Source organism: Equus quagga, chromosome 1 (assembly GCF_021613505.1).
Source record: "Equus quagga isolate Etosha38 chromosome 1, UCLA_HA_Equagga_1.0, whole genome shotgun sequence".
Lineage (NCBI taxonomy): Eukaryota > Metazoa > Chordata > Mammalia > Perissodactyla > Equidae > Equus > Equus quagga.
The window spans coordinates 182,385,360-182,399,034 of record NC_060267.1 but is presented as its reverse complement, the minus strand read 5'-3'; the positions used below and the strand labels follow the sequence as shown (position 1 = coordinate 182,399,034).

General features: G+C 42.6%; 1 protein-coding gene across 1 annotated transcript in view; it reads right to left on the bottom strand.

The window, feature by feature from the left end:
* MED12L (mediator complex subunit 12L) overlaps positions 1 to 13,675 on the bottom strand; it is a 297,559-nt gene that overhangs the window by 251,553 nt on the left and 32,331 nt on the right. The window contains exons 2-4 of the mRNA XM_046642173.1: positions 11,263 to 11,367; positions 6,004 to 6,195; positions 1,420 to 1,579 (exon numbers count right to left, since the gene is read on the bottom strand). Coding sequence (XP_046498129.1) covers positions 1,420 to 1,579; positions 6,004 to 6,195; positions 11,263 to 11,367 — 457 coding nt within the window. The remainder of the gene's footprint in view (positions 1 to 1,419; positions 1,580 to 6,003; positions 6,196 to 11,262; positions 11,368 to 13,675) is intronic.

Genomic DNA, 13,675 nt, shown 5'->3' with positions numbered 1-13,675 from the left:
AAAATTAAATTCAGAGAAGTACAGAGTGAAGAAAAGACTGCTGTGAAAACAACACTCAAAGGCAACCATCGTTAACTTCTACATTATTTCCTCCCAGTTTTTTTCTAGATGTTTCACAGTATCTACACAGAAAACTCTTTTTTCAAGTACAGCTCATCTTTGCTTCTCTGTTTTAACACACATGGGATGACGCTGGACCCAAAGGCGGCAGCAACAGAATTCGCCCACACTTTCGTTTTGTTTTGTTTTGAATTTATGTCTTCTGCTCCGAGAGAGGGCTGCACTGTCCTGTTCCTCAGGGCCTCCCCCCACCCTCCCGCCCGGACACACTCACCAGGACCCTGCCATCTGGGGACGTGGGCACCTCCTGCCCCTGCTCCTCTGCAGCCTCCCTTACAATAGCACAAGCATGTTTCCATTTCATAAAGATCTGTGTGTAAACCTACTTTCCAAATGGCCATCTTTACGTGTCATTCTCTGTGCACATTCCTAATGTGGCATCAAACTTGTTATAAAGTATCTTTTAGCATCATCTCAAGGAGTCACATCTAGTCACCAAAAGTGTCAAGACTGACACGGTTTCCCTTCAGTTCATTCAGTAGTGTCTACCACGGGCCCATGCGTGCATGCGTGTGAGAGTGTGGCGGGGGGTGCAGGGGGAACAAATTTTTAAAGATAATTTCAGACAGTGAAAAGTGCTGTTAATAAATTAACAACACAAAAAAATGTAACAGGGAGGGAGGGGAGAAGAGAGGGGGTGCTCTTTAGCTGAGTGGCCAGAGAAACCCCCCAAGGAAGTGACACTTGAGCCAAATCCCGGTGCAGAGGAGGCAGCAAATATCCCAAGAAGAGCCCCCCAGGACTAGGGAGAGGGAACGTGGGAGGCCTGGGCGAGGACGAGGGGCTGCCGAGGGACAGGGGCGGGCTGTGTGGCCACAACACAGCAGGAAGGGGGCGCAAATGACGGAGGGCCTTGACGGCCACCGGAAGGAGCCTGGATCTTTATTCTCATTGTAACAAGAAACTACTGGAAAGTTCTTAACAGGGACACGATGGGGTCTGACTGAGGCTTAGCGATGACGGGGTGTGTTGTTGGGGACGGACTCAACTGCAGGGGGCAGAGCCCAGTCAGGAGGCTGCACTGCGTCTGCCGAGAGCTGACGGCGGCTTGAACCAGCATCCCAATGACCGTGGTGGTGAAAAGCAGCCTGACGCAACATATGTTGGAGTACCTGCTGATGGAACCGGGATTCCGGGACTGATGAACAGGACTGGCGCCCCGCTCAGCACTGGGAGTGGCTCCTGGCCTCACACGGACCTTCTCAGTACACGGCTCGCTGGGGTGCACAGAGGGTGCAGGCAGCAATCACTTGCAGAATCAATAATGAAACGTAAAATGTATCGTACTGTCTCACTTACCCAAATTGGGATCAGTAGCCTGACGTTTCTTAATTTTAGCTTCAGAAATAGCAGAATAATAGGCACAAGTCATCTTGATCAGCCACGTTGCTCGAACCATTGGCACTGAGTATTTAGCTAAATATGCAAAAACATCTTCCTTTTTACTAAGGATGGGAACCTAAAAAGTAACATATTTACAATAATCACACATTACGTTCATCGCTAGGCAAACCTAAAGAAAGGGGAAGCAAGAGAAAGAGACTAAGTTTTGCAAGTACATCCTTAGTGGGTTTTCAAACAGCACATGCAGTTAAAACAAAAAAGAAACATTTCAAGTAAATTTTCATTAAGAAAAAAAGAACCAAAACTATGTTTAGCACACTGGCAACACAACTTCATCAGTTGTGCCTTCTTATTTATAAAAACAAATTATATTCAGTTTTTCAGACACTGAAAGCTACTCATGGTATCAACAAAATAGGGGAAACAATTTCATGACAGTCCTCCGAGGAGCTTCTCTCAAAACTGGAGAGGACGGATCAAGAGAAAAACTGTCCCCACTCTACATTTTATCAGAAAACACTTTTTGTATAAAAGCTTTCCAACTGCAACATTTCATAAGAATAACAATTTCCAGAAAGCTTCTAAAGGTGCCTTTAGCCCAAAATTTAAAATAGAGGCTAAAATGATGGATCAGTGAATCTGCCTAATAAACACTGAGCTAGAAATAGCTGGGTAATTAATTCACTGGTTGAAAGTAGGCACTTGAGGCAGTTAATTATTTCTTCCAGACCACAAAGGTACTATTTAGCAAATTAGTATCCCATGTACCACTGAATGGTTTGAAAGAGTTAATCCACTCTTCTAGAATTCCTCATAAATATCCTAGGAATAGCCCACTCATCTATATATAATCTATTCAAGCTATGAATAGAGAGCAAAACAGTGGACACAGAGTATGTTGGCTGTGATGCAGCAGGACGGGCGCAGAGAGAGGAGAGGCGGGCGCCCCCACACCAGATGAGCCTCACTCCTGGCCCAGCCTGTGTGGTTAAGTCCTTCACCCCAGGCTCTTCATGTAGGAACGTGAGAATACCCACCTTGTCCACCTCACGAGTGGTTAGAAGGGTAAAGCAAAAGAATTACACATATCAGAATTAGAACAATTTTTATTTTGTTGCCAGTTCCAAAGATTTCTCCATGCTAGCCACAGTGTTTGCAAGCCATGGGTTGACCCTCTCCTGAGACAATCCTGGCCACCATAGCCATGGACATCTAGAGCCCTGGTCTCTATGCCCCACACTCCTGCTTGTTTTGTGTTGGCAATCAAGGCTTCAAAACTGCTAACTGACTCCTTTAGCATGGTGTTGTTCTCTTAGCCAAACCCTCATTTAGGCAGTGGATTTTTTCCATCATACATAACATTTGACTATTTGACTATTTACATATGGGTACAAAGTACAATCCTAGAAGTAAAAGACAAGTATTTTTGTACATGGTCCTTTAAAATGAGTGATTTCACCTGGTTCTTAGCAAAGAAACATCCAGCAGCTGCAATGCTGACGGAAAAGCTGCCTGGTTGGACACTGAGATGCAGTGTCCGTCCACACATTGCAATAGACTTTGATCACGTACAGTTCCTGCCCTGGGTGGTGACCTCAGAACACAACCCTATGACAGAGGCAACTACCCTGGACAGACACAACCCACAGGGAGAAGAGAGTCACACAGGCCATGCTGTAAGCGTCCTCTCTGTGGACCACAGTGATGTGTCTTAGCAAGAAAATTTCCTGAAAATTGAGCTCACAAAGCACACCTTTCATGGAGCACAAGGCTCGGGGTTTACTGACTATGCTTTAATCCAGGCACAAGAACAGCACAGGCTTATACATTCAGTTCAAGACCTGAGCGGCTGCTCTTCACTAGAACATGTCGTATGATATGGCGAAGATAAATCTTAGCTGTCAAGGTCAGGTGGCCTCTCATTCAGACGGACCAAAAGACTGCAAGATCAAGGCCCAAAAAATAGGCAAATGTAAAAAGTAAAGTTAGCATCTCCAAAGAAACATAACTCACAGTATCTGTTAGAGACGCCTAAGGGATTTCTTCTGAACAGCAACTGACAGGACGGAAAAGAAACATTTTGAACATGTGAAATGTTGAAATGGAATAGCAAACAAAACCAAGTCACAGTTCTTCCATTAACGGCACAAGGCAAATCTCCAGCTCACTGCCCCTCTGGGCAGAACCGAAGACAAATGGTTGGCTCAAATGAAGGACTTTAGAATTCAGAACACATGTGAAGAAAGTTACATGATTAACGAAGAAGACACGTATGGATAATGTTTAGTCAAATTTACAGTTTGGGACAACTCAGGAAGGAAAATATGTTTCTACTGACGGAAGCATGACTTCCTCACAGTGATGGATTCCGTCTTCAGTAAAGAAACCATCTGACTTCAACTTGTAGATGAACGATGGCAATCGCTAGGAGCTGTTTGGTTTCTAAATCAAGCTAGAGCTGCATCTAAGTACCAAAAGAAAACTAAGACAGCAAGCATGTGATGATTTTCCACGCACAAAAGGGCTGCCCTGTACCAGCCTCTTCTGCTCACTGAGCAGCAGCAGAGGAGAAAGGCAATCCCATGAACCACAGAAATCAAGGTCAGCTGAAGCAAGCATGGCGCACGAGCTGCTCAAGAGCCAGAAGGCTATCTGTAGGGGCCAGAAGTCCCAGCTCCAGCGATGACTGTGATGGAGTTAAAGGGCCCTTTACAGGCCATTGTTGACTCCCTGTGGCTAATACTTGGAGCGCTGTGGCGCCTTATCGTAACAGAAAACCAGGTCCGGAAACCTGATCCATCCCATGCAGGAAACTATTTTAACTCCGGATCAGAGCTGGAAGATGACTCAGGATCTCTGCAGGAAAATGAAGGTCTTCTGCCTTAAGCCATCTCCCAAATAAATACCAGAAAGTAAAGAAGAGCATTTGAACTTTCTATATGACAAGCAGGCAGAGACTATAATCTCTTATCCAACTCTAACCAAAGCGCTTTCACCTTCTCAAGAAGATGATAGGCCGAGGATGGGAGGGGGGACGGACTCTGGAAATGCCCAAGAAATGAATACTTGAAGGTACATGCAATGCTTTCATAAAGAAAACATCCTTAACTTTTCAAAGAATTTATGTCGCGGCTTACCTGAGGAACACCTGATTTGGCCAGAGGCAGCTCCTAATAAAGAGAGAAGAACAATGGCTAATACACTGCACCATAATTCACCTCCCTCCTAAAAGATGCGAGATCACTACACCCCTGAAGCAAGGACATCGATTCCTCACCAGTATTCACTTTCAGGAAATATCCAAAAACTGCACTCTAAAAGCTTATGAAAAAGGAAAACCTAAAAAAGGAAGATGTCAGGCTGACTACGTGGGATTTGAAAGTACTAACCAACATGGAGGGTATGAACTACTGGTAGAAAGCCGTCGAATATCGAAAGATGCCCATTGACCTCTAGGGCCTGCAGATGCGAGCCAGAGGCCATAGTGGGCCACATGGTGAATGTTCACCTCTGGAAGAGACACGCTACACGGGTCAGCCTGGGTGAGACAGGGGCACCGCCTGAGGAGCAAGGGGTGGTTATGCTGGCTGTCGTGCTTTTCCAGGATTTCAGTGGCTTTAACCACTAAAGTCTGTGAAGGCAACACGATGCCATGACAAGAAGGCAAAATAAAGTCCCTGCGAGCTGCAGGCACTATTTTCAAAGAGTTGCTTTAAAAAAACAAGCAAGCAAACACACAAAGGAGCTCTCCTCTACAATGGGCCTGTACCATGCCAGTTAATGAAAACTCTATCAGGAACAGAAGACGGACACCCCTAAAACTAGAAGGTTTCAGGGGAAAGGAGAAAGACCTCTGGGATTATTTGAAAGGTGTGCAAGAAGTCAGAGATCAAGATAAAGAGGGAGGTTTCTAGCTCTCATCCAAATGTCAAGACACGTTACATTATTTTGACTATAAGAGTGTTGCATCTGTGTATTATTTCCCACTTGAGGAAAATGATCAAAGGCAAAGATTTTTTAACCCCTCCCCCTCAAAAAAAAAGCTGGGAGCTATGAATAATCCTGGCCATTTTGTTCTAAAACTTTTTCAAAGAAGTTTTGCAAGCACGCACAGAATCACTGTCTTTATCTCACTTGTTAGGAAGGACACTTAGCTTAAAGCGGTTGGAAGGTTACTTTTAACAACAAAGAAATAACATCCAACAAGGATTTCTATTAACATATTTTGGACACCCTGGCCTAAGAAAACTGAAAATGCAATAGAAATAAATAAAGTCTTATTGCCTGTTTTTGATTTAAAAGCTTTGTCTACCCAAAGTCCACAGAAACTGCTGCCGGGGTGGAACGTTTAGGACCACACGCCATCACAATAAAGGGAGAAACAGCACACATGCAGCACACACCCAGTGCAGCGTCCCGGCCATCGAGGCTGTGAGTTTTGGAGGAAACCGGGGAAAAGAAATATATACTTGAATATTATCTCAAACGTGTTCGTTTCTATAAGACCATAATCAAAACAATGTAAGAAATACTTAATACCTTTTTTGCCAAAATAGCAAGTGGTTTATTCCCTGCTAAGTCAGAGAACCAGCTATGGATTGCACTCTGGGATCGAGCAGTAACCAGCCAGTAATTATCTTTCGCATTAACTTGCGGTTTCTTCTTCCCAGTGTCCTGGAAAGTGTTGAGTTTTAGTTTCTCAGCTAAAATGCTGCTGAAATAAGCTCCAATCTGTGGAGATTAGAGAAAAAAACGACAAGTTTAAAGACAATAAGCAGGTATGTCCGTAATGTATATTATTTTGTGTTAATTGAAAATCTTCAAACAGCCCATCAGAAAATAAAATGACAGTTTAAGTACTTGAAGCCAGGAGTTGTGATTTCCTTAGCGGAACATCATGCCAAAACTCCCACAGCACCTTTGTTTCACAATTAACAAGGAGTTCAAGGGAAAAAAAAAAAGCGCCTTTGAAAATCTCTGAAATTAATTACATCCCAAATAAATTTCAAGAGAACGGGTGCTGCTTTCATCTTCAGCTGCACGTCTCCTTTTTCATGCCATACACCCATTCGGAGAGAATGTTTCTCCTGAGAGGTGCTGTGCACAAGAGCAGAAACCCTAGTAATCACATAGTAATCACGCCTGCTCTTGTCTCATCCTCATAGCACATGTTTTTGGAAAGGAAATTCTGTATTTACACTCAGTGATTTTAAAAAAGAGTCTGGAGAAATTTAATCTATTGAAATGGCAAATTACAAAAGGTTCCGTTAAATTAAGGCTTCAGCATTTTTGATGGGGCTGCCAATTTCACGAGCACAATTGTTTCAAGGAAAGCCAGTGTTACCTGCTCTGAATGGAGCAAAGTGGCAAAGGGAGGCTCTGTGAACGACTGCAGCGTTTTCATATTAACCGCACGGAAGGGGGCAAGAAGGACGGCGATATAGCCATATCTAAACATTAAATGAGTCAACAGGAGACCTGAGGGGATTTCCAAGAATCCTGTCAAAGCATCACATTTTACTCCGACAATTCTTTAATAATATGATGCGAGCAACAATTTCTAATAAATACCTCCAGTGAGGTTAGCAGACAGTGGCAACCATGATTAAAATAAAATACCAACCCTGGCGAAGCAAAGTAAGAATCCCTCCCTTAGTTAATGCTCACGAGTCAATAAGCAACTCGTCTCCAGGTTGGAACACAGTGCAAGCAATTAGCCAAGCTTCTCTACCAGGGTGAAAAGCTGATACAATTTATTCTTAATGTGAATTGGCATTCTCTGATCCTTGTGATGGATGTACAATAAAAAAGTCTGCTTTGGTGTGTTCATATAATATGGTAAGAAAAACTAGAGTAATAAGAACAAAAGAAGTCTGAGCTTTACTTTTTTTTTTTAAACAAACAACTTCATAGTGCGTTTTTTTGAGCAAACGTTTGCAGAATGTCCAATCAGAGAACACCTTAAATGCAAAAACTTAGCAAAAACCAGTTGTTTGAAAACAAGAAGCCAATAGTAGCAAATTGTTTAATTTTAAGTTTCTTAATCAATATTTGGTCTTTGCACGAAGGGCACAAGACACCTACCTTTGCAGATGGTTTTACACGTAAAAGGTCTCCTATTTGCAATTACGTATGAGCGTTTTAATCATAATAACCAAAAGTATACAAATGTTTTTCAAAAACTAGTCTGAGCGATCAGTTTTACAATTATACTCTCTTCTATGTATCTAATAAGAACAATGGAACATGGTGACTGTATGTATGTTTTACTCCCTAAGAAACCTTGGGAACAACTGTCCACTTTAAACAAAGTCAAAATTCCTGAAAAAGCAAGTGGAGAAAAAGCACATTAGGGCTCAAAAAGTAAATAAATAAATATGTGATCATACACTTAATTTCACTGTAACAGCAACATAGTCACATCATTCTGAAACCAGGAAAGAGCCTCACTCTCAAGTCCCATCGTCTGCCTCCAAGTACCCACTGTGATGAGCTTGTGTCTCCAGCGTTTCTCTCTGTGCATACACACGAACAGGCATGCATGTACTATTTTTTCTCTTTCTTATGTGTACACCTCCTTAGGTACATCTGGTAACTGTCTGAGACCTTCCATATCTGTACTTGCAGAGCTGCCTCCTCACGTTTATGACACATAACAATGGACCATGAGGATGGACCACATTTTATTTAATCAAGCCCCTGTTCACGGACATGTGGAGTGTTTGTTCCAAACTTGTGCAACTACAAATCACGTTAAAATGGATAGCTTTTCCTATTTGTTATTTCATATATGTGAACTTCAGCTTTCAGGCAAATTTCCAGAATTCGGATTGTATGATTCTGTAATTTTAATCAGCTTTGCCAAATCACCCTCCATAAAGCTGATACCGGCTTGCACTCCCTCGACAAGGTACGAGAGGTGAGGTTGAATTCAAAACGTGTTCAAAATCCAAAGCGATTTTGAAAATCATTCATTTGATAAGAAAACGGAAAAAAGTTTAGGGGCTACAGCATAGTTCATACATTTCATATTTATAAGATCAAATCCCCCTTAGAAGGTTTGAATCCTGGATAAATCTCACAGGAAGGACGATAGCAGCAGAAGTTGTAACAGGCAGTATTTCCATTTATTCAGTTATTCAAATTGACATAAAACTTGATCCACCTGAGACAAACCTGGCAGTTCATATCAGGAGACATAAAGCTTTCATCCTTTCTATTATGGACTGAACTCTGCATCCCCAAAATGCAGATGGTGAAGCCCTGTCTTCGGAGATGGTGCCTTTAAAGAGGTAATTAAGGTTAAATAAGATCATGAGGGTGGGGCCCTAATCCAATGGGAATGGTGTCACTATAAGAAGGAGAAACAGCACAGATACGTGCACCCAGAGAGAAAAGACCAGACCACAGGAGGACACAGTGAGAGGGTGGCCATGTGCAACCGGAGGAGAGTGGCCCTAGGTTGCTGCTGACCTGCTGACACCTTGATCTTGGACTTCCAGCCTCCAGAACTGAGAAGATAAATTTCCTCAGAAAATCAACCTTGTATCAGTTAAGCCACTGAGCCAGTGGTATTTTGTCACGGCAGCCCTAGGGGACTAATGCAGCTTCTAACCAAGTAATACACTTCTGGGAATTCATCCTAAAGAACAAAAGCTGTATGTTCAAACCTTACTACAACCTCTTTATAAACAACCATAGAAATTGGCAACAAGCTAATTGCCATATACTAGCAGTTTTAGTCCACTAAAGCACATAAATGATGGGATGTTATCTATCCATTAGTTATTATTAATATGAATACTTCAGCCTCAAGGAAAAGTACATACAAAATAACGTTACATTTTTTTAAAGAATGTAAGTTAAGGAAAACAAAAAGTTTTAGAGATGAATGGTTGCGATAATCGCACAACGTCAATGTACTTAATGTCAAAGAATTGTACACTTAAAAATGTTAAAATGGTAAATTTTACGTTACGTATATTTTCCCACAATAAAAAAAAGTAAAACACAAATTACAACATATTCATAATTGTGGTTGTAACGTTAAAAAGTGTATCACGATTGGAAAAAGACAAAACTAAAAGCTGTGTCTGGTCGACAGGACTGTCTGTAGAAAATGCTTCTATGTCTTTCACATCATTTAAATAATATTCCAGTTGACAGTTTAGCAATTGGTCAATTACATGTGCGTTTGAGTGTACACGTGTGCATATAAAAAGATCTGGAATGACATGCAAGCCTTTAACAATGGCTATCTCTGGAGAAGAGAAAAGAAGTACAGAAATTCATCTGTATGTTTGATTTCTTTTTATTTATATGTATGATGTTTTCAATTTAATAAGAGCAAAAGTATTTTAATATTCAAAAACTAGAAATAACTCAAAAATGAAAAATCAAACCTTAAACAAGACAAACAGAAAAAAATAATTCTATCTATATATCTAATTATTAATATAATCACACAGAAAAAAGATTCAATTGGAGAAATTTTTTAATATAATATTCTGACTATATACTCTTAATGAAAGTCTAAGGACAAAAAGTATTGTAGAAAATCTGTAAATTTTACAGAGTAACTTTGTTGTTGGCATGATATTGGTATAGTTTATTCTGGAATGTTTATGTGTGTATTGTAATACAGAGTAAATGAATTAATATGTTGCTATTGCTGAGATCCAGGGTTCTCACTCTGGGAGAAAAGAGATGCAAAGATGGAACAGAAAAAAGTAAGAAAAAATCCTGTGGTATTGAGTTAAGGGTTGGTGGACGGACGGAAAGAAGGAAGGAGGAAAGAAGGAAAAGAAAAGAAATCTAAATACGTTTCCCATCTCTGCCCACTGACAGGGCCTAGAAGTTACGACATTCTAGTAACATGAGCACGCCAAGCATGCGGAGCTGGGCCGGGGCAGGGAACGAACAAGATGAACCTGGAATATGTTATTGCGGCAAAGTGAGGAAGCGCTCAAAAAACAGTGGGGATGTCAAAGGTCCCAAGAGCCAGGTTAAAGGTGCCCCCACTGGCCAGATGTGAGACAACTGGAGCATTGAAAAGAAAAATGAAGATGGTACATCAGATTTTAGAAAGTCCAGGAGTCCAAAGTGATGATAAAAAAATGGGTGGTCCTTTGCAAAAGAATGCCAACTAATAAATGTATGAGGAATAGTAACTAGAAAACCAGCATTTTGCAACCACCAGCAAAATACTTCATTCAGCAGGAATCATCAACTCATGCTAAAATCCTAAGATAAAATTTTACTGGAGAATAGGATATTCATATGGTCCCCAGTATCACCATGTAGAGATTACTACGAGGAAAAGATCACTAGTGTTACAATGTAAAAGGATGGCAGACACCACCTTATGTGATCAAACTCAGTTTAACCAATGACAGAGCAAACTGGCACTGCACATCTTCTAACAGGATGCAATGTGGTCTTCTTGCCAAAATACTTAACCTGAATGCTGTCTGAGAAAACAATCAGACAAATCTAGAATGTAGGACTAGAATCTTAAGACAACCGGATTGGACCTTTCTAAAACTGCAGTCCTGAAAGCCCCAAAAAACCTACAACAGGATAAGGGATGGTGGAGAGCAGGACTGGCCTGGATTAAAATAGACTAAAAGACATGAAAACAAATGCTCCACCCCTGACTGGATCCCAGAGCAGGATATTCGGGGGGATTCTGAATACGGACTGCGGTATAAACAATACTGATTTACCAACATTAACTGCCATGGGTGTCACATACACACACTTCTTCAGAAGTTTTAGGAAACAGACAATCAGCATTACCTTTGATGGGTTAATTACAATATTTCTGGCTGAGCCGTGTTCATCTCCCGTAAAGGCTGGTTGATTGTTGAAGCCTTGCTTTACATTTACTGCAGTGAGTTCATCCTGTTCAAGAAAAGTATTGATTAATCAGAAGGATGCAAAAGCCCCAACTTCACCCAGCATCCCACAGCCTGAGTAACGACTGACTTTGCCGCACTCTGTAGAACGCACACCCAAGAAACCAGAGACGGGAGTTTAAGAACCAAGACACAAAGGTGGAGAAAGGGAGAAAGCGAATGCGCCAAGATGTGAACAGCGGCTGACTCTCAGTGCTCATTATGCAATTCTTTTAACTTCGCCATACATTTGAAAATTTTTAACTAATAACTTGGAAAAGAAAAAATGAGCAAAAGTTCCCTGCCCTGCCCCCTGAAACATAAAATCATAGGACTTTTAAGATAGAATTGCTCCTAGAGAGCCCGTAGTTGGACTCTTCCTTCTCTGCCAGCCCCTGTGCTCGTCCCTATTTTATGTTCAAGAAAACCAGCTCACTCGCCTCACCCAAGACCCACCCATGGCGAGTGAGACAGCATCAAGGGCTCCCAGGCACACCCAGCACCAGCACCTCAAGCAGAGCGCAGTGGAGAGCGCGCAAAGTTCTTTCCCGCACCTCGGCTCGCCGCACCTCTACCAATTCCGAGGGAGACAGCAGGCGTGTGTCTTCACACCCATTTACAGATGGGAAGGGTGAGGCTCACTAAGCTAGTACAGTAACTGGACAGAGCCAGCCCTGAAATACCATCTTCTCAATCCTAGACTAGGAAGAGAAATTTCCATGACGCCGTGCCACCAAAGTACAAATGCCACAAGAAAACGTGGTCTAAAAATACCTAGCCACAACTCATACTCTCCTTAAAAAGATCTCCTCCTAGATAGATGCAGGACAACTTTCTTACCAAGGTCACAACACATCGAAAATAGCCCATGGCTTTAAAAAAGGAAGAAAAGATCTCGCCCTGCCCACATCATTGAGTTACAGAACTGAACCAGAGTTCCCAAAATACAGACTTGAGAGAATACAAGGGAAAGGTCTGAGTAAATGAAGCGACCTTCTGCTCCCCTCACTCCAAGCCAAGAAATGGTCTTAGCGACAGTCAGGTAACAGGAGCGACAGCGCAAGAACGAGAGTAGACGCTTTTCCTTCATAAGTAATTGCTGCAAGTGCAAACTGAAAACATCAACGGACCAAAATCACCGCTTTGATTAGGCAGGGAGCCTTCAGACAAAACGACATAGGAGCACCTGCAAGGTCACCCTGGCTGAGAACCCAGGCCTCCTGGAGACACGCCACGTAACTTTACTTAATTGTGTGTGCTCCACCTAACACCCAGGCGAGCCGCTGTTTTGGCCGGCTTTCAAAAGCCCCCGCCACAGGAAACTTCGCTCTACGGTAATCAAGTCTCCTCCAGGCACGGAAGGTCACCAAAATCGCGAGCTGCACAGAAGATGAGCTGCACGCACGTATCAGAAGACATCTCGAGCTGCTCCCATACTTTCAAATTAATTATTTGAAAATCTAGGGCAAAACTACATAATGCATATTTATGTCAGAAAGGCGTCAGTCAACTCAAAGCGAGCACGCGAATGAAATTTCTGTAGTTACACAGTCTAAGAAAGAAGGGGGACAAACGGGATCACGAGGAGAATGGGAGGAGAAAATTGAATTTTTATCTTTGATTTACCATCAGAGTATTACAGGAAACATTAATCGGGTGACAGCATATGTTTTTACTAAAAATACGCTCCAGCTTAATCAAGGGGAACTACATGAGGCTTTGGACCAGGGAGCTCCAGCCGGCGCTGCTGCACTTTCTATTCTAAACTAAGCGGCTCCTTAGCTGCTTGTTGTATTTGTCAACCACTGGGCTGGACAGACATGCCCCCCACCCCAACACACACACACACAATCCGCAGGAGGCAAAGAACATGGGACCATGGTTACATGGCCGTCACCGCATCCGATTTTCCTCAAACCAGGATCCACAGAGGCACTGGTGGAAGCCTTGAGTTCTGAGAACTTTTTCATCCCGTATTCCAAGTCGCACGAAAATACACCCAGAATCCCACCACTTCTCACCACCACCAACGCCCTCTCCAGGTCAGGCCACCACCATCTCACACCTGCACACCACAGTGACTTCTATCTGGCCTCCTCCTGCTCCAACCCTCACCCCCTAAAGGCCATTTTCAACACAGCAGCCATAGGGAGCTTTTGAAAACTTAGGTGAGATTGCGTCACTTCTGCTCCAAACCAGCATGAACTCCCCAACTTGGAGTATAAGCAAAGGGCCCATGATGTCCTACAGGTCCCTATGCAACCTGGCCCCATGATCCCCTGACCTCATCCCTAGCCACACTTTTTCTCCACATC